This window comes from Salvelinus namaycush, chromosome 12 (assembly GCF_016432855.1).
Source record: "Salvelinus namaycush isolate Seneca chromosome 12, SaNama_1.0, whole genome shotgun sequence".
In the NCBI taxonomy this organism is placed as follows: Eukaryota; Metazoa; Chordata; class Actinopteri; order Salmoniformes; family Salmonidae; genus Salvelinus; species Salvelinus namaycush.
The window spans coordinates 45153643-45181158 of NC_052318.1; the positions used below are offsets into that span (position 1 = coordinate 45153643).

Here is a 27516-nt window from a genome sequence, read left to right on the forward strand (position 1 = left end):
TTTTTTAGTATTTTTTTTTATTATTTTTATTTTTTTTTTTTTTATTTTTTGTTTTATAAATTAGCTTTTGTTTTTTGTATTATTTTTTTTTTTATTTTAGTTGTAAACTTTATTTTAGTTTTTTTTATTTCTACTTTATTTTTATTTATTTTTATATTATTTTTTATTTATTTAATTATTTAACTTTTTTATATTTATTTTTTTTATTTTTTTGTTTTTTTTTATTATTTTTATTATATCTATTAACTTTTTTCTAGGCTTTATATTTATTTTATTTTTTGATTTTTTTTCCTTACCTTTTTTTTTTATTTTCTCTTTTTATGAGCTTATTTAGAGTTTATTTTTTTTATTATTTTTACTTTTAGCCTCTCATACAACACATCACAGTAGGCCTCTAATTAAAACACTAAGTAGGCCTCTAATTACAACACATAAGTAGCTCTCAATTGACAAACACAACCACAGTAGGCCTCTCAATTACAACACAACACAGTAGGCCTTCTAATACAACACACACAGTAGGCCTCTCTAATTACAACACATACAGTAAGCCTCTAATTACAACACATACAGTAGCCTCTCTAATTACAACACACACAGTAGGTCTCTAATGACAACACATACACAGTATGCCTCTCTAATTACAACACATACGTAGCCCTCTAATCAACACACACAGTAGGCCTCTCTAATTACAACACATACAGTAGGCCTCTCATTTCAACACATACAGTAGCCTCTTCCAATTACAACAAACAGTAAGGACCTCTCTAATTACAACACATACAGTAGGCCTCTCTAATTACACAAACCACACAGTAGGCTCTCTAATTACAACACATACAGTAGCCTCTCTAATTACAACACACCACAGTAGCCTCTTAATTACACACAGAACATAGTAGACCTCTCTAATTACAACACACACAGTAGGCCTCTTAATTACACACATACAGTAGGCCTCCTAATTACAACACATACAGGAGCCTCTCTATCTACAAACACATACAGTAGGCCCTCTAATTACAACACGTACAGTAAGGCCTCTATTACAACACACATACAGTAGGCTCTCTAATACAACACATACACAGTAGGCCTCTCTAATTACAACACAACACAGTAGGCTCTCTAATTACAACACACACAGTAGGCCCTCTAATTACAACACCACAAGTAGAGCCTCTAATTACAACACATACAGTAGACCTCTCTAATTACACAACACACACAGTAGGTCTTTAATCAACACACAACAGTAGGCCTCTCTAATTCACAACAAATACAGTAGCCTCTCTAATCAACACACAGTAGGCCTCTCTAATTACAACACAACAGTAGGCCTCTCTAATTACAACACACACAGTAGCCTCTCTAAATGCAACACACAATAGACCTCTCTAATTAAACACAACAGTAGAGCTCTATATTACAACACATACAGTAGCCTCATTTCAAACACATACAGTAGCTCCTAATTACAACAATACAGTAGGCCTCTAATTACAAACAACACACAGATAGTAGGCCTCTCTAATTACAACACATACAGTAGGCTCTCATTTAACACATACAGTAGGCCTCTCTCAATTACAAACAATAGTAGGCCGTCTCTAATTACAACACATACAGTAGGCCTCTCTAATTTCAAACACATACAGTACCTCTCTAATTACAAACAAATATAGTGCTCTCTAATTACAAACACATACAGTAGCCCTACATTACAACACATACAGTAGGCCCTCTAATTACAACAATACAGTAGGCCTCATACAACACACACGCAGGCCTCTCATTACAACACATACAGTACCTCTCTAATTACAACAGAAATAGTAGGCCTCTCTAATTACAACACACATACAGTAGGCCTCTATATATACAAACACACACAGTAGCCTCTCTAATTACAACACCATACAGTAGGCCTCTCATTACAACACATACAGTAGCCTCTAATTACAACAAAATAGTAGCCTCTAATTACAACACATACAGTCGCCTCTAATTACAAACAACACATACAGTAGGCTCTCTAATTACAAAACACATAGGCCTCCTAATTACAACACACACAGTAGGCCTCTTATTACAACACATACACACAGTAGCCTCTTAATTACAACACAAACACAGTAGCCTCTTAATTACAACACTATACAGTAGGCCTCTCTAATTACAACACAACACAGTAGGCCTCTCTAATAAACACACACAGTAGCCTCTCTAATTACAAACACATACGGCCTCTCTAATTACAACACATACAGTAGGCCTCTCTAATTACAAAACATACAGTGGCCTCTCATAGTAAACATAATACAGTAGCCTCTCAATTACAAACCACACAGTAGACTCTCTCTAAATACTAAACACACATACAGTAGCCTCTCTAATTACAACACATAACAGTAGCCTCTCATTACAACAACATACGTAGGCCTATTCTACACATACATAGGCCTCTAATTACAACACACTACAGTAGCCTCTCCATTACAACACATACAGTAGCCTCTAATACACACACACACTAGGCCTCTCTAATTACAACACATATTGTAGGCCACTAATTACAACACATACAGTAGCCTCTCATTACAACCCATACAGTAGGCCTATAATTACTACACATACAGTAGGCCTCTCTAATTACAACACATACAGTAAGCATCTCTAATTACAACACATACACAGTAGGCCTCTAATTACAACAAATAGAGTAGGCCTCTCTAATTACAACAAATACAGTAGGCCTCTAATTACAACACATACAGTAGCCTCTCTAAATACAACACATACAGTAGACCTCTCTAATTACAACATATACAGTAGCCTCTCATTTCAACACATACAGTAGCCTCTCTAATTACAACAGAAATAGTAGACCTCTCTAATACAACACATACAGTAGGCCTCTCTATTACAACACAACAGTAGCCTCTTAATTACAACACAACAGTAGCTCTCTAATACAACACATAAGTAGGCCTCTCATTTCAACAATACAGTAGCCTTCTCTATTACAACACATACAGTAGCCTCTCAATTACAACACATACAGTAGGCTCTCTAATTACACAACACACACAGTATTCTCTAATTACAAACACATACAGTAGCCTCTAATTACAACACATACAATAGCCTCCATTACAACACATACAGTAACCTCTCATTACAACACATTACAGTAGGCTCTCTAATTACAACAAAATAGTAGCCTCTAATTACAACACATACAGTAGGCTCTCTAATTAAAACGTATACAGTAGCCTCTCTAAAAACATATACAGTAGCCTCTCATTAAAACACATACAGTAGCCTCTCTTAATTACAACAAATATAGTAGGCCTCTCTAATACTACATATACAAAATAGTAGGCCTCTCTAATACAACACATACAGTAGGCCTCTCTAATTAAACACATACAGTAGCTCTCATACAACACATACAGTAGGCCTCTCTATTACAAACACATACAGTAGCATTTCTAATACAAACATATACAGTAGGACTCTCAATTACAAAACAAACAGTAGGCCTCTAATTACAACCACATACAGTAGGCCCTCTACAATCAACAAACATAAAGCCTCTTTAATTCAACACACACAGTAGCCTCTCTAATTACAACACATACAGTAGGCCTCAATTACAACACACACAGTAGCCTCTAATTACAACACATACAGTAGGCCTCTAATTACAACACTACAGTAGGCTCTCTAATTACACAAACAGTAGCCTCTTATTACAACACACACAGTAGCCTCTCTAATTACAAACAAAATAGTAGGCTCTTCTAATTACAAACACATACAGTAGGGACTCTCTAATTACAACAAAACAGTAGGCTCTCTATTACAACACTACAGTAGGCCTCTCAACACAACAGTAACGGCTCTAATTACAACAATAGTAGCCCTCAATTACAACAGACAAACACACTAGGCCTCTCAATTACAAACACATACAGTAGCCCTCACATTAAAAACACATACAGTAGCCTCTCAAATTAAAAACATAAGTAGCCTCATTAAACACAAAGTAGGCCTCTCTAATTACAACACAAATAGTAGCTCTCTAATACAACACATACAGTAGCCTCTCTAATTACAACACATACAGTAGGCCTCATTACACACACAATAGTAGCTCTCTAATTACAACACATACAGTAGACCTCTAATTACAACACATACAGTGGCCTCTAATTACAACAAATCAGTAGGCCTCTCTAATTTACAAACACACAGTAGGCTCTTAATTACAACACCCAACAGTAGGCCTCTTAATTACACACATACAGTAGGCCCTAATACAACACACACAGTAGGCCTCTCTAATTTACAACACACACACAGTAGCCTCTCTAATTACAACCACATAGTAGGCCACTAATTACAACACATACAGTAGCCTCTCATTACAACACATACAATAGGCCTCTAATTACAAAACCACTACAGTAGGCCTCTAATTACAACACATACAGTAGGGATCTCTAATACAACACATACAGTAGGCCTCTTAATTACAACACACACAGTAGGCCTCTCTAATTACAACACATACAGTAAGCCTCTAATTACAACACATACAGTAGGCTCTCTAATACAACACAACAGTAGGTCTCTTAATACAACACAACACAGTAGGCCTCTCTAATTACAACACATACAGTAGCCCTCTAATACAACACAAACAGTAGGCCTCTCTAATACAAACACATACAGTAGGCTCTCATTTCAACACATACAGTAGCCTCTCAATACAACAGATAGTAGGCCTCTTAATACAACACATACAGTAGGCCTCTCTAATTACAAAACACACACAGTAGCCTCTCTTAATCAACACACATACAGTAGCCTCTCTAATTACAACACCACAGTAGAGCTCTCTATTTACAACACATACCGTAGGCCTCTTATTACAACACATACAGTAAGCCTCAATTACAAACCATACAGTAGGCCTCTCTAATTACAACACATAACAGTAGCCTCCATTACAACACATACAGTACCTCTCATTACAACACATACAGTATCCTCTCTAATTACAACACAGCACAGTAGGCCTCTCTAATTACAACAAATAGTGGCCTCTAATTACACACATACAGTGGCCTCTCTAAATACAAACACATACAGTAGCCTCTCAATTACAAACATATACAGTAGCCTCTCATTTCAAACACATACAGTAGCCTCTCTAATTACAAACAGAAATAGTAGGCCTCTCTATACAAAAAAAGTAGGCCCTCTAATTACAACACATACAGTGGCCTCTCTAAACACAAAACATACAGTAGCCTCTCAACACAACACATACAGTAGGCATTCTCTAATACAACACATACACCGTAGGCCTCTCTAATTACAACACATAAACAGTAGGCCTCTCTAATTAAAACACAACAGTAGGCCTCTAATTACAACACACACAGTAGGTCTCTCTATTACAACACATACAGTAGGCCTCATTTCAAACACATACAGAACCTCTCTAATTACAAACAGATCTAGTAGGCCTCTCTAATTACAACACACACAGTAGGCCTCTCGATTAAAACACATACAGTAGCCCTCACATTAAAACACATACAGTAGCCTCTCTAATTAAACATATATAGTAGCCTCTCATTACAAAACAATATAGTAAGCCTCTCTAATTACAACAACAATAGTAGCCCTCTTAATTACAACACATACAGTAGCCTCTCTAATTACAACACATACAGTAGGCGTCCTTTACAACCATATAGTAGCCTCTAATTACAACACATACAGTAGACCTCTCTAATTACAACACATTACAGTGGCTCTCTAATACAACAGAAATAGTAGGCCTCTCTAATTACAAACACATACGGTAGGCTCTCTAATTACAACACACACAGTAGGCCTCTCTAATTACACAATACAGTAGGCCCTCTAATACAACACACACAGTAGGCCTCTCTAATTACAACACATACAGTAGCCTCCTACTTATACACAAACACAGTAGGCCTCTCTAATTACAACACATAAGTAGGCCAATAATTAAAACACCACAGTAGCCCTCACACAACACATACAGTAGCCTCTAATTAATAAAAACACGTACAGTAGGCCTCTAATTACAACACATACAGTAGATCTCTAATACAACACATACACAGTAGGCCTCTCTATTAAAACACATACACAGTAGGCCTCTTAATTAAAACACCACACAGTAGGCCTCTCTAATTCAACACATACAGTAGCCTCTTAATTACAACATATACAGTAGGCCTCTTTAATTACAACACACACAGTAGGCCTCTCTAATTACAACACACACAGTAGGGCTCTCTAATTATAACACACACGGTAGGGCTCTCTAATTACAACACATACAGTAGGCCTCTCATTTCAACACATACAGTAGGCCTATCTTATTACAACACATACAGTAGCCTCTCATTACAACACATACAGTAGGCCTCTCTAATTACAACACACACAGTAGTAATCTCTAATTACAACACATACAGTATGCCTCTAATTACAACACATACAATAGCCCTCGCATTACAACACATACAGTAGCCTCTAATTAAAACATATACAGTAGCCTCTCATTACAACACATACAGTAGGCCTCTCTAATTACAACAGAAATAGTAGGCCTCTAATTACAACACATACAGTAGCCTCTCTAAATACAACACATACAGTAGGCCTCTAATTAAACAACATATACAGTAGCCTCTATTCAACACATACAGTAGCCTCTCTAATTACAACAAAATAGTACCTCAAACTACAAAAAATAGTAGGCTCTCTAATTACAACACATACAGTAGGCCTCTCTAATTACAACACATACAGTAGCCTCTCATCAACACACATACAGTAGGCCCTCTAATTACAACACATACAGTAGGCATTCTCTAATGACAAACATATACACAGTAGGCCTCTCTAATTACAACACATACAGTAGGCCTCTAATACAACACATACAGTAGGCCTCTAATCAACATACAACATAGCCTCTAATTCAACACACACAGTAGACCTCTCTAATTACAACACATACAGTAGGCCTCTCTAATTACAACACACACAGTAGGCCTTTCTAATTACAACACATACAGTAGGCCTCTAATTACAACACATACAGTAGGCCTCTCTAATTACACACACAGTAGCCTCTCTAATTACAACACACACAGTAGCCTCTCTAATTACAACAGAAATAGTAGGCCTCTCTAATTACAACACACACAGTAGGACTCTCTAATTACAACAACAACAGTAGCCCACATTAAAAACACATACAGTAGCCTCTCTAATTAAAACATATATAGTAGCCTCTCATTACAACACTTATAGTAAGCCTCTCATAACATGTGTTGTAATTAGAGAGGCTACTGTATGTGTTGAAATGTGGCCTACTGTATGTGTTGTAATTAGAGAGGCCTACTGTATGTGTTGTAATTAGAGAGGTCTACTATTTCTGTTATAATTAGAGAGGCCCACTGTGTGTGTTGTAATGAGAGGCTACTGTATATGTTGTAATTAGTGAGGTCTACTGTATGTGTTGTAATTAGAGAGGCCTACTGTATGTGTTGTAATGAGAGGCCTACTGTATATGTTGTAATTAGTGAGGCCTACTGTATGTGTTGTAATTAGAGAGGCATACTGTATGTGTTGTAATGGGAGGCTACTGTATGTGTTGTAATTAGAGAGGCCTACTGTATGTGTTGTAATTAGAGGCCTACTGTATGTGTTGTAATTAGAGAGGCCTACTGTATGTGTTGTAATTAGAGAGGCCTACTGTCTGTGTTGTAATTAGAGAGGCTACTGTATGTGTTGTAATTAGAGAGGTCTACTGTGTGTGTTGTAATTAGAGAGGCCTACTGTGTGTGTTGTAATTAGAGGCCTACTATATGTGTTGTAATTAGAGAGGCTACTGCATGTGTTGTAATTCGAGAGGCTACTGTATGTGTTGAAATGTGGCCTACTGTATGTGTTGTAATTAGAGGCCTACTGTATGTGTTGTAATGGGAGGCTACTGTATGTGTTGTAATTAGAGAGGCCTACTGTGTGTGTTGTAATTAGAGAGGCCTACTGTGTGTGTTGTAATTAGAGAGGTCTACTATTTCTGTTATAATTAGAGAGTCCCACTGTGTGTGTTGTAATGAGAGGCTACTGTATATGTTGTAATTAGTGAGGTCTACTGTATGTGTTGTAATTAGAGGCCTACTATGTGTTGTAATTAGAGCCCTACTGTGTGTGTTGTAATTAGAAAGGCCTGCTGTATGTGTTGTAATGAGAGGCCTACTGTGTGTGTTGTAATGGGAGGCTACTGTATGTGTTGTAATTAGAGAGGCCTACTGTATGTGTTGTAATGAGAGGCCTACTGTGTGTGTTGTAATTAAAGAGCCCCACTGTGTGTGTTGTAATGAGAGGCTACTGTATATGTTGTAATTAGTGAGGCCTACTGTATGTGTTGTAATTAGAGAGGCCTACTGTATGTGTTGTAATGAGAGGCTACTGTATGTGTTGTAATTAGTGGCCTACTATATGGGTTGTAATTAGAGAGGCCTATTGTGCGTGTTGTAATGAGAGGCTACTGTATATGTTGTAATTAGTGAGGTCTACTGTATGTGTTGTAATTAGAGGCCTACTATATGTGTTGTAATTAGAGAGGCTACTGCATGTGTTGTAATTAGAGAGGCTACTGTATAGGTTGAAATGTGGCCTACTGTATGTGTTGTAATTAGAGAGGCCTACTGTATGTGTTGTAATGGGAGGCTACTGTATGTGTTGTAATTAGAGAGGCCTACTGTGTGTGTTGTAATTAGAGAGGTCTACTATTTCTGTTATAATTAGAGAGGCCCACTGTGTGTGTTGTAATGAGAGGCTACTGTATATGTTGTAATTAGTGAGGTCTACTGTATGTGTTGTAATTAGCGGCCTACTATTTGTGTTGTAATTAGAGGCCTACTGTGTGTGTTGTAATTAGAGAGGCTACTGTATGTGTTGTAATTAGAGAGGCCTACTGTGTGTGTTGTAATTAGAGGCCTACTATATGTGTTGTAATTAGAGGCCTACTGTGTGTGTTGTAATTAGAGGCTACTGCATGTGTTGTAATTAGAGAGGCTACTGTATGTGTTGAAATGTGGCCTACTGTATGTGTTGTAATGTTAGGCCTATTGTGTGTGTTGTAATTAGAGGCCTACTGTGTGTGTTGTAATTAGAGGCCTACTGTGTGTGTTGTAATTAGAGAGGCCTACTGTATGTGTTGTAATGAGAGGCCTACTGTATATGTTGTAATTAGTGAGGCCTACTGTATGTGTTGTAATTAGAGAGGCATACTGTATGTGTTGTAATGGGAGGCTACTGTATGTGTTGTAATTAGAGAGGCCTACTGTATGTGTTGTAATTAGAGAGGCCTACTGTATGTGTTGTAATTAGAGAGGCCTACTGTATGTGTTGTAATTAGAGAGGCCTACTGTCTGTGTTGTAATTAGAGAGGCTACTGTATGTGTTGTAATTAGAGAGGTCTACTGTGTGTGTTGTAATTAGAGGCCTACTATATGTGTTGTAATTAGAGGCCTACTGTGTGTGTTGTAATTAGAGAGGCTACTGCATGTGTTGTAATTCGAGAGGCTACTGTATGTGTTGAAATGTGGCCTACTGTATGTGTTGTAATTAGTGGCCTACTATATGGGTTGTAATTAGAGAGGCCTACTGTGCGTGTTGTAATGAGAGGCTACTGTATATGTTGTAATTAGTGAGGTCTACTGTATGTGTTGTAATTAGAGGCCTACTATATGTGTTGTAATTAGAGAGGCTACTGCATGTGTTGTAATTAGAGAGGCTACTGTATAGGTTGAAATGTGGCCTACTGTATGTGTTGTAATTAGAGAGGCCTACTCTATGTGTTGTAATGGGAGGCTACTGTATGTGTTGTAATTAGAGAGGCCTACTGTGTGTGTTGTAATTAGAGAGGTCTACTATTTCTGTTATAATTAGAGAGGCCCACTGTGTGTGTTGTAATGAGAGGCTACTGTATATGTTGTAATTAGTGAGGTCTACTGTATGTGTTGTAATTAGCGGCCTACTATTTGTGTTGTAATTAGAGGCCTACTGTGTGTGTTGTAATTAGAGAGGCTACTGTATGTGTTGTAATTAGAGAGGCCTACTGTGTGTGTTGTAATTAGAGGCCTACTATATGTGTTGTAATTAGAGGCCTACTGTGTGTGTTGTAATTAGAGGCTACTGCATGTGTTGTAATTAGAGAGGCTACTGTATGTGTTGAAATGTGGCCTACTGTATGTGTTGTAATGTTAGGCCTATTGTGTGTGTTGTAATTAGAGGCCTACTGTGTGTGTTGTAATTAGAGGCCTACTGTGTGTGTTGTAATTAGAGAGGCCTACTGTATGTGTTGTAATGAGAGGCCTACTGTATATGTTGTAATTAGAGAGGCTACTGCATGTGTTGTAATTCGAGAGGCTACTGTATGTGTTGAAATGTGGCCTACTGTATGTGTTGTAATTAGAGAGGCCTACTGTGTGTGTTGTAATTAGAGGCCTACTGTGTGTGTTGTAATTAGAGAGGCCTACTGTATGTGTTGTAATGAGAGGCCTACTGTATGTGTTGTAATTAGTGAGGCCTACTGTATGTGTTGTAATTAGAGAGGCATACTGTATGTGTTGTAATTAGAGAGGCATACTGTATGTGTTGTAATGGGAGGCTACTGTATGTGTTGTAATTAGAGAGGCCTACTGTATGTGTTGTAATTAGAGAGGCCTACTGTATGTGTTGTAATTAGAGAGGCTACTGTCTGTGTTGTAATTAGAGAGGCTACTGTATTTGTTGTAATTAGAGAGGTCTACTGTGTGTGTTGTAATTAGAGAGGCCTACTGTGTGTGTTGTAATTAGAGGTCTACTATATGTGTTGTAATTAGAGGCCTACTGTGTGTGTTGTAATTAGAGAGGCTACTGCATGTGTTGTAATTCGAGAGGCTACTGTATGTGTTGAAATGTGGCCTACTGTATGTGTTGTAATTAGAGAGGCCTACTGTATGTGTTGTAATGGGAGGCTACTGTATGTGTTGTAATTAGAGAGGCCTACTGTGTGTGTTGTAATTAGAGAGGCCTACTGTGTGTGTTGTAATTAGAGAGGTCTACTATTTCTGTTATAATTAGAGAGGCCCACTGTGTGTGTTGTAATGAGAGGCTACTGTATATGTTGTAATTAGTGAGGCCTACTGTATGTGTTGTAATTAGAGAGGCATACTGTATGTGTTGTAATTAGAGAGGCATACTGTATGTGTTGTAATGGGAGGCTACTGTATGTGTTGTAATTAGAGAGGCCTACTATGTGTTGTAATTAGAGGCCTACTGTGTGTGTTGTAATTAGAGCCCTACTGTGTGTGTTGTAATTAGAAAGGCCCTGCTGTATGTGTTGTAATGAGAGGCCTACTGTGTGTGTTGTAATGGGAGGCTACTGTATGTGTTGTAATTAGAGAGGCCTACTGTATGTGTTGTAATTAGTGGCCTACTATATGGGTTGTAATTAGAGAGGCCTACTGTGCGTGTTGTAATGAGGCTACTGTATATGTTGTAATTAGTGAGGTCTACTGTATGTGTTGTAATTAGAGGCCTACTATATGTGTTGTAATTAGAGAGGCTACTGCATGTGTTGTAATTAGAGAGGCTACTGTATAGGTTGAAATGTGGCCTACTGTATGTGTTGTAATTAGAGAGGCCCACTGTGTGTGTTGTAATGAGAGGCTACTGTATATGTTGTAATTAGTGAGGTCTACTGTATGTGTTGTAATTAGCGGCCTACTATTTGTGTTGTAATTAGAGGCCTACTGTGTGTGTTGTAGAGAGGCCAACTGTGTGTGTTGTAATTAGAGGCCTACTGTGTGTGTTGTAATTAGAGGCCTACTGTATGTCTTGTAATGGGAGGCTACTGTATATGTTTTAATTAGAGAGGCTACTGTATGTGTTGTAATGCGAGGGCTACTGTATGTGTTGTAATGAGAGGCCTACTGTGTGCTGTAATGGGAGGCTACTGTATGTGTTGTAATTAGAGGCCTACTGTATGTGTTGTAATGAGAGGCCTACTGTGTGTGTTGTAATGGGAGGTCTACTGTGTGTGTTGTAATTAGAGAGGCCTACTGTGTGTGTTATAATTAGACAGGCCTACTATTTCTGTTGTAATTAGAGAGGCCTACTGTGTGTGTTGTAATTACTGGCCTACTGTGTGTGTTGTAATTACTGGCCTACTGTATGTGTTGTAATGAGAGGCCTACGGTGTGTGTTGTAATGGGAGGCTACTGTATATGTTAATTAGAGAGGCTACTGTATGTGTTGTAATGTGAGGGCTACTGTATGTGTTGTAATTAGAGAGGCCTACTATCTGTTGTAATTAGAGAGGCTACTGTATGTGTTGAAATGAGAGGCCTACTGTATGTGTTGTAATGAGAGGCCTACGGTGTGTGTTGTAATGGGAGGCTACTGTGTGTGTTGTAATTAGAGAGGCCTACTGTGTGTGTTGTAATTAGAGAGGCCTACTATTTCTGTTGTAATTAGAGAGGCCTACTGTGTGTGTTGTAATTAGAGAGGCCTACTGTGTGTGTTGTAATTACTGGCCTACTGTGTGTGTTGTAATTACTGGCCTACTGTGTGTGTTGTAATTAGTGAGGTCTACTGTATGTGTTGTAATTAGAGAGGCCTACTGTGTGTGTTGTAATGAGAGGCTACTGTAAATGTTGTAATTAGAGAGGCTACTGTATGTGTTGTAATTGGAGAGGCTACTGTATGTGTTGTAATGCAAGGGCTACTGTATGTGTTGTAATTAGAGGCCTACTGTGTGTGTTGTAATTAGAGGCCTACTGTATGTGTTGTAATGAGGCTACTGTATGTGTTGTAATTACTGGCCTACTGTGTGTGTTGTAATTAGAGGCCTACTATTTCTGTTATAATTAGAGAGGCCCACTGTGTGTGTTGTAATGAGAAGCTACTGTATATGTTGTAATTAGAGAGGCTACTGTATGTGTTGTAATTAGAGAGGCTACCTTATGTGTTGTAATTAGAGAGGCCTACTGTATATGTTGTAATGGGAGGCTACTGTATATGTTTTAATTAGAGAGATCTACTGTATGTGTTGTAATGAGAGGCCTACTGTGTGTGTTGTAATTAGAGGCCTACTGTGTGTGTTGTAATTAGAGAGGCCTACTATTTCTGTTGTAATTAGAGAGGCCTACTGTGTGTGTTGTAATTAGAGAGGCCTACTGTGTGTGTTGTAATTAGAGAGGCCCACTGTGTGTGTTGTAATGAGAGGCTACTGTATATGTTGTATTTAGTGAGGTCTACTGTATGTGTTGTAATTAGAGGCCTACTATATGTCTTGTAATGGGAGGCTACTGTATATGTTTTAATTAGAGGCTACTGTATGTGTTGTAATGCGAGGGCTACTGTATGTGTTGTAATTAGAGAGGCCTACTGTGTTTGTTGTAATTAGAGAGGCCTACTGTATGTGTTAATTAGAGAGGACTACTGTATGTGTTGTAATTAGAGAGGCTACTTAATGTGTTGTAATGAGAGGCCTACTGTGTGTGTTGTAATTAGAGGCCTACTGTATATGTTGTAATTAGAGGCCTACTGTATGTGTTGTAATTAGAGAGGCCTACTGTATGTGTTGTAATTAGAGAGGCCTACTGTGTGTGTTGTAATTAGAGGCCTACTGTATGTGTTGTAATTAGAGAGGCCTACTGTATGTGTTGTAATGCGAGGGCTACTGTATGTGTTGTAATTAGAGAGGCCTACTGTGTGTGTTGTAATTAGAGAGGCCTACTGTATGTGTTGTAATTAGAGAGGCCTACTGTATGTGTTGTAATTAGAGGCCTACTGTGTGTGTTGTAATTAGAGAGGCCTACTGTATGTGTTGTAATTAGAGAGGCCTACTGTATGTGTTGTAATTAGAGAGGCCTACTGTGTGTGTTGTAATTAGAGGCCTACTGTGTGTGTTGTAATTAGAGAGGCCTACTGTATGTGTTGTAATTAGAGAGATCTACTATTTCTGTTATAATTAGAGAGGCCCACTGTGTGTGTTGTAATGAGAGGCCTACTATGTGCGTTGTAATTAGATGCCTACTGTGTGTGTTGTAATTAGAGAGGCCTACTGTATGTGTTGTAATGCGAGGGCTACTGTATGTGTTGTAATTAGAGAGGCCTACTGTGTGTGTTGTAATTAGAGGCCTACTGTATGTGTTGTAATGAGGCTACTGTATGTGTTGTAATGAGGCTACTGTATGTGTTGTAATTACTGGCCTACTGTGTGTGTTGTAATTAGAGTTCTACTATTTCTGTTATAATTAGAGAGGCCCACTGTATGTGTTGTAATTAGAGAGGCCTACTGTGTGTGTTGTAATTAGAGGCCTACTGTGTGTGTTGTAATTAGAGAGGCCTACTGTATGTGTTGTAATTAGAGAGATCTACTATTTCTGTTATAATTAGAGAGGCCCACTGTGTGTGTTGTAATGAGAGGCTACTGTATATGTTGTAATTAGTGAGGTCTACTGTATGTGTTGTAATTAGAGACCTACTATGTGCGTTGTAATTAGATGCCTACTGTGTGTGTTGTAATTAGAGAGGGCTACTGTGTGTGTTGTAATTAGAGAGGCCTACTATTTCTGTTGTAATTAGAGAGGCTTACTGTGTGTGTTGTAATTAGAGGCCTACTGTGTGTGTTGTAATTAGAGGCCTACTGTATGTGTTGTAATGAGGCTACTGTATGTGTTGTAATTACTGGCCTACTGTGTGTGTTGTAATTAGAGGCCTACTATTTCTGTTATAATTAGAGAGGCCCACTGTATGTGTTGTAATTAGAGGCCTACTGTATGTGTTGTAATTACTGGCCTACTGTGTATGATTTGTAATTAGAGAGGCCTACTGTGTATGTTTTGTAATTCCAAAGGCCTACTATATGTGTTGTAATTAGAGAGGCCTACTGTATGTGTTGTAATTAGAGGCCTACTGTATGTGTTGTAATTAGAGGCCTACTGTATGTGTTGTAATTAGAGGCCTACTGTATGTTTTGTAATTAGATGCCTTCCGCATGTTGTAATTAGAGAGACCTACCGTATGTGTTGTAATTAGAGAGGCCTACTGCATGTGTTGTCATTAGAAAGGCTACTGTATGTGTTGTAATTAGAGAGGCATACTGTATGCGTTGGAATTAGAGGCCTACTGTGTGTGTTGTAATTAAATATGCCTACTGTGTATGTTTTGTAATTAGATATGCCTATTGTGTATGTTTTGTAATTACAATTGCCTACTGTATGTGTTGTAATTAGAGAGGTCTACTGTATGTGTTGTAATTAGAGAGGCTACTGTATGTGTTGTAATTAGAGAGGCCTACTGTGTATTTGTTGTAATTAGAGAGGCCTACTATTTCTGTTGTAATTAGAGGCCGACTGTATGTGTTGTAATTAGAGGCCTACTGTGTGTGTTGTAATTAGAGAGGCTACTGTTTGTGTTGTAATTAGAGGCATACTGTATGTGTTGCAATTAGAGAGGCCTACTGTGTATGTTGTAATTAGAGAGGCCTACTGTGTATGTGTTGTAATTAGAGAGGGCTACTGTATGTGTTGTAATTCCAGTGGCCTACTATTTGTGTTGTAATTAGAGAGGCCTACTTTGTGTTGTAATTAGAGAGGCCTACTTTGTGTTGTAATTAAAGAGGCCTACTGTATGTGTTGTAATTAGAGGTTGTAATGAGAGGCTACTATATATGTTGTAATTAGAGAGTCCTACTGTATGTGTTGTAATGATAGTTCTACTGTATGTGTTGTAATTAGAGGCCTACTGTGTATGTGTTGTAATTAGAGAGGCTACTGTATGTGTTGTAAATAGAGAGACTACTACATGTGTTGTAATTCGAGATGCCTACCGTATGTGTTGTAAATAGAGAGACTACTGCATGTGTTGTAATTAGAGAGTCCTACTGTATGTGTTGTAATTAGATGTCTACCCTGTATGTGTTGTAATGAGAGACGCCTACTGTGTATGTGTTGTAATTAGAGAGGCCTACTGTATGTGTTGTAATTCCAGTGGCCTACTATTTGTGTTGTAATTAGAGAGGCCTACTTTGTGTTGTAATTAGAGAGGCCTACTTTGTGTTGTAATTAAAGAGGCCTACTGTGTATGTGTTGTAATTAGAGAGGTCCACCGTATGTGTTGTAATTAGAGAGGCCTACTGTATGTGTGGTAATTACAAAGGCCTACTGTATGTGTTGTAATTAGAGGCCTACTGTGTATGTGATGTATTGAGAGAGGTCTACCGTATGTGTTGTAATTAGACTACTGCATGTGTTGTAATTAAAGAGGCCCACTGCATGTGTTGTAATTAGAGAGGCCTACTGCATGTGTTGTAATTAGAGATGTCTACTGTATGTGTTGTAATTATAGAGACCTACTGTGTATGTGTGGTAATTAGAGAGGCCTACTGCATGTGTTGTAATTAGAGATGTCTACTGTATGTGTTGTAATTATAGAGACCTACTGTGTATGTGTTGTAATTAGAGAGGTCTACTGTGTGTGTTTTAATTAGAGTTTACTGTATGTGTTGTAATTAGAGAGGCTACTGAATAAGTTGTAATTAGAGAGGCTATTGAATAAGTTGTAATTAGAGAGGCTACTGTGTGTGTTTTAAGTAGAGAGGCTACTGTGTGTGTTTTAATTAGAGAGGCTACTGTGTGTGTTTTAATTAGAGAGGCTACTGTGTGTGTTGTAAATATGGAGGTCTACTTTGTGTGTTTTAATTAGAGAGGCTACTGAATAAGTTGTAATTAGAGAGGCTACTGTGTGTGTTGTAAATATGGAGGTCTACTTTGTGTGTTTTAATTAGAGAGGCTATTGAATAAGTTGTAAGTAGAGAGGCTACTGTGTGTGTTTTAATTAGAGAGGCTACTGAATAAGTTGTAATTAGGCCCAGGAGATTAGCATTAACTGTTTGGTGCTGATCTTTCGTCATTTCTAGATGTTCAATATTCTTCAGTCACCGACACTAATGATTCTCTGTCTTCTCTACTTCCATACAGCTATCCGGAAAGCAGAGGAAGGTAAGACCCATTTTTGTTTTTTGCTTTACAATAAAACTGAATTTAGTCTATGGAGTGAACAAACTACAGTGCTTATTTGGGTGGTTTGGACTGCTGTTCTGATTCCTAAAGTGAACAGACGTGTACATATTGTCCTCGTAGATGAATACTCCATTTACAAAGGTGTACCTTCTGTGTAGGATTGAAGGTGGCGGGAAGGTTGCACATAACTGGGGGGAAATGAATGTGGCCAGTAATCAGCTCCGACTTTGCCCTGACTTTGATGTCCATTAACGATTGAAGAGCAAACAGTTATCTTTAACACAACAGTTAATTATATGAAATTGAGTCTGCGTTGCTTTGTTGACACTGTGATTTCCTCTATGAGACTCACACAGACACAGAGTAGGGATGTCATCTCAGTGATCAATGCGGCGCTCTGTGCTAACTCTAGCTACCATCTACAATAACCCAGCTATTAAGATGGTTGATTACCAAGCCATTGACATCAGGGCAGTATATCACACTGTCAAAAGATTGGCACTGTGATTACGCACTAATGGAATTGTTTGCTTGAAGAATGAAATATTTCCCAGAGCATTACTTGTCCCTGTCTGAAGGAAAACACCCATTTGTCTCTCATAATGTAATCATTCACACTCTGTTTAACCACATCACAATAAAACAAATAGAATCGCTCTTCAATAAAGCACGCAGTGTAAATGAAGATTGAACGTGGATGTGGGGAAGCCCAGTGAGTTAAGCCGGCTGGGCGGTGCAGCAGTGAGAGACATCCATCAGGCCTGTTAGGAGGAGCTCTGGTGGTGGTACCAGAGAAGTCAACAGGCTCAGGGGTCCAGCTATGGGTGTGCTGGGGTTCTGCATGTTATAATTCACTGCTGCTGCTCACCGGAACAGCCTACCAACACCTGCTATTTAATATTGCTGCTCTGTACACTTGCATAGTGTAAGTGACTGCACAGCAGGAAGGAAGGCTTTCTTTTCAGTAACATTTTTACAGCATATCCACATATTTTGCACTGAGTATTGACAGTCGGCACTGTGCAATACCGTACAGTAGCTGAGAACGTTTAATGCGCTTGAATACAAATGTTCTCATTCAGCGGTATTCTATTCCAAACCGTTGTCATGACTAAATCGTACAGATCATTCGTTGTGTGCTGTGTGTTCTTGTGGAACACTGTACTGTCAGTATCTAATAGAGCGGGACTGGTTGTTGACTCGTAAGCAGGGGCCGGTTGTAATGTGGAGGGCTAGATCCAGGCCCCACATGGGATGATGATGATGATGAGTGGAAGGCTTCAGTTCAGAAGGGTCCGCTTTCAACCCCTGCCTTTAATCACTCTTAGCATCCTTGCTCATCACAAGGGGAGTTATGGCCACGCTCACAGCAAAAGGCGAGCGTTATTAAATGACATGCTGCAAAGAGAAAGCATTAGTCTTTATTGGATTAAAGCTTTGACATGGAGCCTGCGTGTACCGTCCCCGATGCACAATGCATGAAAACAAAAGAGGACAATTGACTAGTTAGTTCTCTTTATTCTTTGTCCCAGGAGCAATGCAATGTGACATCTAGCAGCACGTATTTGTAGTCGCTATATCAATGGACCTAGATGGCTGCCGGTACAAAAGATGAACAAAAACCCACTTAAAACTAGTAACCTCAGTGCTATATTTTTAGCTGCACTGAGGGCTCAGGTACAGACAGCGTGTCTCAAAAAGAGAACTCCTAAGCAACTGGAGGTTAGTGATGAAGACATCTGGACCATAAGTCGTTGGAACTTCAGTGTCTCCGTGAGTGAGTGAGTGAGTGAGTGAGTGAGTGAGTGAGTGAGTCAGTGAGTCAGTGAGTCAGTCAGTCAGTCAGTCAGACAGACAGACAGACAGACAGACAGACAGACAGACAGACAGACAGAGCCTAGGTTACCTGGATGGAGGGGGGGGCCAAGGTGGGGCATGCTTTTCAGGCCAGGAGACGTGGAGTGCAGCATTCTCTGATGTGTTGTGAGCAAAACTGGCTCTGTGAGAGAGAGATAAGAGAAGACTCCCAACACCTGCATCCACGCATGAGTGTAGAACACCAGCAGATAATCCTTCACATACAGTAGTACACACAAACAAAAGATACACCTCTGCTTCCTCTGTGTATTAAGTGTGTGTGTGTTCATGTGTTGCACTATAGAACTATGCAAACTACCATCTATAAATGACAAGATTCTAGCTTCAAATCACAGAGAATTACTTCAATTACATGGTTGGTTCCTTCCCCCCCCCCTTATTTTGTTCCTTGGTTACGGTGTGATACGGTAGTGTGAATAGTTGATATTGTAATGGTGCGAATGACCCACCTATGGTGACCCTGACCCTGTGAGAATACAGAGGGAGCATGTGGAACCTCAGCACAGACATCTTCAAACGAGAGGACAGGGCACAGCTGCTACTGCTGCTGCTGATGGCCAGGGAGCTCTAAGCACCACTGACCTTGGCTTAATCCTCTCATAAGAATACTCTCCTTCAAAGCACTGCAACTTCATGGAAAAACAAACTCAGCAAAAGCTAAATCCTAACCCTTTAAGCATTTTTTATTTTTCTTCCGAATATTCTCATGCAGTAAATGTAAAGGCTTAAGAGGTCATTTCACAGATGGTAATTTTATAGTCCACTCGTGTACTTCTGAAAGTGATTTTAGTGCCATTGTGTTTTGGGGCAAAGCTGAGGTGTACAAATGAATGTTGATCTTCATTGATGAAATGAAGCGTTCTGCATTGGCACTGTTCGAAAAAGAATACGGGTTAGAAATGAACAAACAAGACAACAGCAACGTGTTTCACAGATCATTTTTCACGTGTAAAGTTTCTCTGTGCAACACTTTCACCTGCAAACAGCCCTGGATATAGTAGTAATGGAGGAAAAGTTGAGAGGAATTGAAAATGATTGAAGGCTCGTTGAAAAAAAAGCTACTTGTTGCATTATTCCTTAAAACCCACGAGAAAATCTACTTAACTGCAGAGAACACCTTTAAAGTATGTTTTGTGACATTAATGACATTAATAGCTTGTTTCCCATCGTTTTGATTGTTCATTTTATGGAGCATAGCCAGCGGTAAAACAGATTAGCAATTAGCGGTCATTTTATTGTTTCACAGATTTACTGTAAAAGTATTCATGGACATGCATTAGTCTTCTATTTCATTGTGACGAGGGAAGGTTGAAAGCAATAAAAATGGGCTTTCAGAAATATTTCCCCACAATTTCAGAACCACTAACAACCAGTTGATGTTGTTTTCATAAGATCAATTGTAATTACAACAATGTCCGAAATGTAGGTGAAATAATTTACCTTGACAAAGAAACAGACACCATCCCAAGGAAAACGGGGAGGAATGGAGAAAAGGGGAGCATGATCAACGTCATACTTGGGGGGGGGGACGACGACACGAGAGCCTGTTGCTATGCCAACACAAATTGGGCAGCCCTGTATTTCAATGCACAAGACACATCCACCACGGTGAGGCTTGGCACTTCAAAAGGAAAAAGATATAGCTGGCGATGTTTATCTCATTAAAAAAACAAAATATATCAGCGATGACAAACCTCGTGTCTTTGATGCTGTCTGGCTCTGCTCAGCTCTCTGGTATAAGCGCCGTCCTCCAGCCTAAGGGTATTGCGTTGACCTCATTTCTTCGTACCCCGCGAAAGGTCAATGAATGCGTATGTATATAATGGTACATGTGTACAGCTTATTCAGTGTTACCTGGTGCGTGGTCTTAAAGCTCTCTGGCGGTTTCTGATTAGATGATCGATAACCTCTCATTCCTTAGTGAAATTGGCCAATTTCCTCCAACAGTTCTCACAAAGAGAACCGTTTCCTTTTGAAAAGTGCGGTTGTCTCTGTCAAACACATGTTTATTTACTAAGTGTTGGAGTGATTTAATGTCTGTCCATTACCGGTGGAAATGTCCTTCACATATAAAGGTTGTGTTTTACTTAATCCAATTGGGTTCACAGTTTTTCTTTTATCTAAATGTTTTAGAAATGCAATTTGTTTTGATAAATCTGTACAGGAAATGACAATGCATGCATGAGCTTTGTTGAGCTGAAAAAAATATATATATTATAAATCGCAAAAACTGCCAAAATGCCAGGGAGAGAAACATCAGGGAGAGAAACATGAGGTACCATTTTGATCTCTAAAAGTGTTAAAATGTCATAAATTCTATATTCTTTGTAAGACAAAAATAAATCTCCAATGAAAGAAGCATTGTGCAACACCATGAAGGTGTTGAGACTGAGCTCAACGAAAAGGATAACTGTCAGAGAATGAATGCAAGAAATCCCTTAAAATATTCTACCGGGTCATTTTTCAAGTTGTTTTAAATTAACAATTCACTCAATTTCCTGCTGTACGTCATGCAGATGATGGTGTAATTGTGTGATACAAAATGTTATCTTTGGTCAATTAAAGCCTTGTTCAAATCAGACACATTTCTTGTCTAACACAATACAGGTCCATTTTAATTACTAAATGCCCACATTCATGCGGCAAGCCACAAGGCCCTTGGCTTATTTGTTTACAATTGATTTTGTGATGTCCACAGAATCGGAGTGTTCCAGTTTACTGAGCTCCTGTTAATTGAGTTACATTGTATTTTATGAATGTGTTTTGCATATGATGTATTCTTCCCTTGCCAACAACTGCAGCACTATGACTGCAGTAAAGCTGTCACATTATGCCTCTCACACCCTGGGTTATTGATTGTTATGGCCCTCCCTTGCCCTGGGCCTGCTTATGTTGTAACGCTGAATCTAGTTAAGGATACAGTCCTCACTGGCTTTATCCTATTGAAGGGACTGGTTTGTGTCCCTGTTGCATGCAGTGTTCGAGGTATATATTTGCGGTGTTCATTTTGATCTGTATGCAGTTTACACTGGAGAACGTTGGGGAACTTCATACGAACGAGATGTGAATTTGGAAAAGTGACCAAACCCCTATTCTAATCTGAGAAAGCTGTCTGCGTAAGAGTGTGTGTTCCATTAGGAAAAAAAACATCTGTGTGAGCAACTACCTTCGGGGGTTGCACCAATTGAGATGTTTTTTTTCTTATCCCGCTCTCCCCCCTCAAACAGTGTTTGTCTTTTATTTCTTTAATTCCCTCCTCCGTTTTAGTTTGATTTGAACTCTGACATCCGTACCTATCCCAGGATGTCTGTCACAAACTGCAGTCCAACGTTGTGACAATGCTTTTGTTTCTTCCCGGGCGTTTTTATGACCTTCCTGTTGTTCCTATTCCTTTTTCTGTTCTTTCCCTCAAGGTCTGGCGCACATGAAGTCAAACCGCCAAGGTATGGGGTCTGTTGGTTTTCTTTTCTCCCTCAACCTCCTGCTCAAGCCATCTCCCTGCCCTCTAATCATGTTTACTTCACTGTACTGCACTGACATTTCACTTCCTCTGCCCTATTCTATTTACTTGTACGTTCATTTCTGCTTCCTGTCATGTTGTACTATCTGTGCCCACATCACTCCAACCTTGTCCGTCAAACCTTGTCCTGACCTCTGGCCAGCAACTGGAACATCACCTTTGACCTCTTCAGCCTTTCACAAAGGTAACGCTTTTATGCCCACAGTGTTTCATCGGTTCGGTTTTCATGGGACCCTCTCCAAGAGAGAAACTGGTGTTTCGTTGTCAAATGAGAATGTATGCCTCGTGCTTCAGATGTGTGATTACAGTTTTGAGGACACTGGCTGCTTGCTAGTCAATCCGTCTGAGAAATGCATTGGGAGACTGAAATCAGTGATTACAACAGAGTGCATATTGCTTCTTTTGTACACATACACCCCGGTTCTCTTCCGTTACAATACAATTAAATCAAGATGAAATAGGATAATATGTACAATGTTCAATATTCACACAATTACCCCAATAATGTAAAAGTTCATGATTTTTAGTTTGTTTGTTTATCAAAAAAGTTTGGTGGTTTCGAAAAGGTAGTTGGTTAAATTCTTATTTTTGAGCAACTGCATTTTCCAGGCAAAATGATGCATGGCTGTGCTGCACACATGCATCTAATCTGCATGCCCTTAGGACGCAGATATACTTAGAGCTCAGACATGCCTGTCCAAAGGCCAGCCAGATATAAAGGAAACAGATCAAATTGAGTTTTTACAGTACAAATAAACACGATGGCTGCTTTCAGACCCTTACATGAATTATACACTACTGTAGTTATTTTCAAGGTTTCCTGGTAACAGGAGGAGGTTTTTACCAAGAGTACTTTAATAGCATAACAAGAAGGCCATCTATAGGAACTACTGGTTAGCACAAAGCATTGAGAGGAAATCAGCCATACAGTCGCAGCTAGCCAGACTGACAAGCAGAAGGGCGTCAGGCAAGCGAGCTGACACCATATTGGACCACCAGAAAGTTAATTAAATCAACGTTCATGAACATATTGTAGCCAAATTGAGAAACTTTGATTTATTCATGGACAAGTTGAATGCAGGATTTGTTTGCGTTCTCTGGATGATGTAGCTAATACAAACTGACATACAAAAGTTCATATGTAGACAATACTCTTCAAATAAGCTTTATCAATTACATCTTTAGGCTTACTTCTTTTAAAAGAAACAAACAGAAATCAAGAAAATAGGAACTGCTAAACATCGAGTCTTAAGCGAGATTCTGCTTGATTAAGAGGTGTGCTATCAACTGTCCATATGGGCTTTGATATTAATGTCAGACATAAACAGTTACTTTAATAAAGCTGTTACCTGTACATGATAATTTACTGTTTGGCTTCAGACAGGAATAAATGTAGCTTTGCCGATCAAAGTATTCATCCAGACGCCATGGCAACGGGTTGTTTTTTCAGTCAAAGAATTGACAATTACAGCTCAGTGTGAGAGACTAAAGCACTGTGCTCTGGCCGTCACTGGCTCTAACAGTCTCGCAATACGCGGCTTCCTTTCTCTGTTGCTAGCTAGCCAACACAGGCATTCATTTCAGGGCCAAACACCTTCACAAACTAAGCGACATAATGACATGGTTTCCTCCTGTTGACTGCCAATTACTGAGCTGAAATAGTTTGAATGGAGTCAAAACCATCACACCTATTACTGATACTTACCATCAAACCTGTTGTGTACTAGCAACATAGAAAGTGGTTCAAATCATGAACGAAGCAGCTTTTATGGACATTTGCATTTCATGTAGATGTAGATATCCATACATGTTTCTGTACTCTTGACTGTGTATTGTATCAATTCCTCTGGGTGTCTACCGTATGATTCGCATCACACAGTGTGTGCACAATATGACCTAAAATGAATGAATATTTTTTTTTAACGAGGCATGGGTAAAGGACAGCTGAGAACTGGTGTGTGTACTTAGTTGAAACAACCCAGCTTCACATGCTGTGGCTGTCCGTTCACATTTGTGTACACTTTTGACCAGGGGTGAAAGTAAGGCGATACGTTCCGGTAAGGCGTGCTGGCAAAATAAATAGTGGGGGTAACGCCGTACCCGTCAAAACGTTAGCCTATCACAATTAATAGGCTACAACATGCCGCAAAAACTAGAGGCAATTTCACCATTATTCAACATTACTGCATGTCAGTGGCATTAAAAACTTGAAAGTTGACTGGGAACCAGTTGGTATACGCTCCAAATGGTGTGGTTTGTGGAGAACACTTACATTTTGTTAAAGCGGAGACGAGTGGCGAGAGGCGCGTGGATAAGGCGTGACAGAGACCGAGGCGCGCGTGGACAACAGTGGGCGCGTCAATTCAGGCTACAATTGGAGCCCTAATGACAATCACAGAATGCAATTACAATACATGTAGGTGTTTTGGAACTGATGTCTCTTTCCATTCATCAAATTGAGGGTGCGCAGTGTTGGGGTTTGGATGCTGAAATGATTTAGTGAGTGAACGAATGTAGCCACAAGGAGCACCTTTGTTAAGTGATTATTTGACAATCAGATGAAAACATCACGACTGGTTGTGTTTATAGCACATTGTAAAAGGCATAGGCGTGTCTAAGGGAAGCTAAGCTTTCCCTAAAGTAAATTGAATTAAATCGCCAAAATGTATATAGCCTAATTAGCTTACTCCTGTCTATAGATAAATAAACAAAATCATTCAAAATCGGCCACTACAGTACACCAGAAACCTTGATTTGGCCACAGGATCACGAACTTTAAAAAAAAAAAATGTTTAATTGTTTTACATCGCATAGCCTGCAGTCGGAAGAGCCTGCAATTCTGGCAGCAAGCGCAGCAAATACCAAATAGGTGATTGTTGAGTTGCGACTGTCAATGAAAAGCAGAGAGACCCAGCCAGGTATATCGCAATATTTTAAAATACAAATGGCAGAAAAACTGCTTGGAAAGCAAATGGCTATTGCTGTAAAGAGATGATAATGAAAATACTTGAATCTATCTTTAAATTATCAAAATTCTTAGGTTACTGTTCGCTCAATAAAGCTATCTTATTGGCACCAGCGGAGAACATTGTGCATATTCACTGGGTCACTGCCAGTGTGATATATTCACTTTTGTTTGTTTTTGGGCAGTAATTTCCTCCTCCAGGTTAGACGGACGTCATATTGTGTTTGTGTCTCCACTTTTCGTAGGCCGATTATATGGATCAGACAACATCGTTTGTATTGATCTGTTTGTCAGTGTCAGCAGAGTATGCTACCCTGTCATTTTTGTAGTATTAACACAATTGTGTAGGCGCGCTTGGGTGTCCCATACCGGTAAGAAATGAAATATATTTTCACCCCTGCTTTTGACCTACCATTACTTTGGGATCCTGGCACAATGACTCGTCTGCTAACCGTGAGGTCATTTTGCTAATAGTGAAAGAGCAGTGTGGGTTTTCTGCTACTGGTGCACAAACAGGATGTAGTCATTGTACTAAAATCCTATTTAACCTTGTTTGTTTCCATTTAGCCATGGTTTCTTGAGACTGCATAGAGTATATAGAAAGTATTCAAAATGGCTGTTTTGAGTGGATGGAGTAGGCGTTGAAGGATAACCACATTTGACAGTTTTTTTCTTCTCTCTATGCAGCCGAATCATTGCAATCTGGTAAGATGGCATGCCTTTTATTTGACAGTTAATAGCAGTGACTTTTTTAATTATGTTGAATGTATTCTGACAATGCCTGCCCCATTTCTGCAGTGAGAATTGCATAAACATTTGGGTAATTATGAAAACATGGCATACTCTGACTGTCTTACAATGGATCTGCACTTTAAATCCTTGTCATACAAGGGCATGTTTGCTTATTTACGAGCCCAGTAGAACATTTCAGTAAGTCTGAACCTCCCTCTCAGTGAAGGCTACACCGTGAACACCTTGAAAAGAGACAGACCTTTTCTGAAATATCTACTTTTTAAGCATTGTCTCTTCCATCGGACCATAGCAAATGGTTGGTAGTGGAGTTTGTACTATTTGTTTTGCAAGACAGAGATGTACCTCTAAATATGTCTAAGTTTGCCAGACCATTTCTTGTGAGTGGGTGCAATAGTACAGAAAGGCATTGACACAATTGTATGTGTCTGATAATGAGAGGACAGGACAGGAAATGAGGCGTGGGTGGCACAAATCACAGAAACATTGCTAGAGGCAATAGGCTATGCTTTCTTTTTTTTATCATCTGTTTTTTATTACATCAACAACTACCATGACCTGCACTAGTCATTACACGCAAGGCGTTTCCTGATGCCATGGCTTTTCACTTGACATGGCTTTCATCTGTGAGTTGTGCTACTGCTGGATACCAAATGAGGTGTAGCAAAGATGGGAGAGTTTCCAACCTCAACTCAAATTAGCAACGGTCATCAAAATTGTTTAAAAGGTTTTAAAAACAATGCCAATAAGTGCAATAGTTGGACAATGGATGAAGATATTCAAAACGTGTTATTTTATTTGAATACGTCAGATATTGACTGAATAATAGCACATAACAGAGTTCAGGGATTTTGATTTGAAAATAGGTATTCAATTTATTGTCAAATTTCACTCATACAATATATACATTTTCTAATGGTGTCAGGTATTTTTTTGTTCAAATTATATTGGCCTAATTTGCATAAACACACCGGGTGTATTTGCATATATGAATACATTAACATAACAGGGTGGGACAGGGCTGAAACCACACAACTTGCTCTGTCTAGGGGGCCTACCTGCACTGTCTAGACTGCCTCATTAATTACTGTTGTTGTCACGTTCTGTTGCATAATTCAACAAGTGTGTCAATAGCAGGATACCCTCGGATTAAAAATCAACAAGCTTAGCTCCAGATTACACCTGTCTATACATACTTTACATTGTTTGCCTGATAAAACATAATACCACTAAAATCCGAGTGTTCATTTTGG

At 39.1% G+C, this 27516-nt stretch overlaps 1 protein-coding gene across 1 annotated transcript in view; it reads left to right on the forward strand.

The window, feature by feature from the left end:
* Nucleotides 1–27516, forward strand: part of LOC120057589 (neurexin-2-like) — a 250667-nt gene that overhangs the window by 29008 nt on the left and 194143 nt on the right. Inside the window, exon 4 of the mRNA XM_039006163.1 lies at nt 22442–22471. Within this exon, the coding sequence (XP_038862091.1) occupies nt 22442–22471 (30 nt within the window). The remainder of the gene's footprint in view (nt 1–22441; nt 22472–27516) is intronic.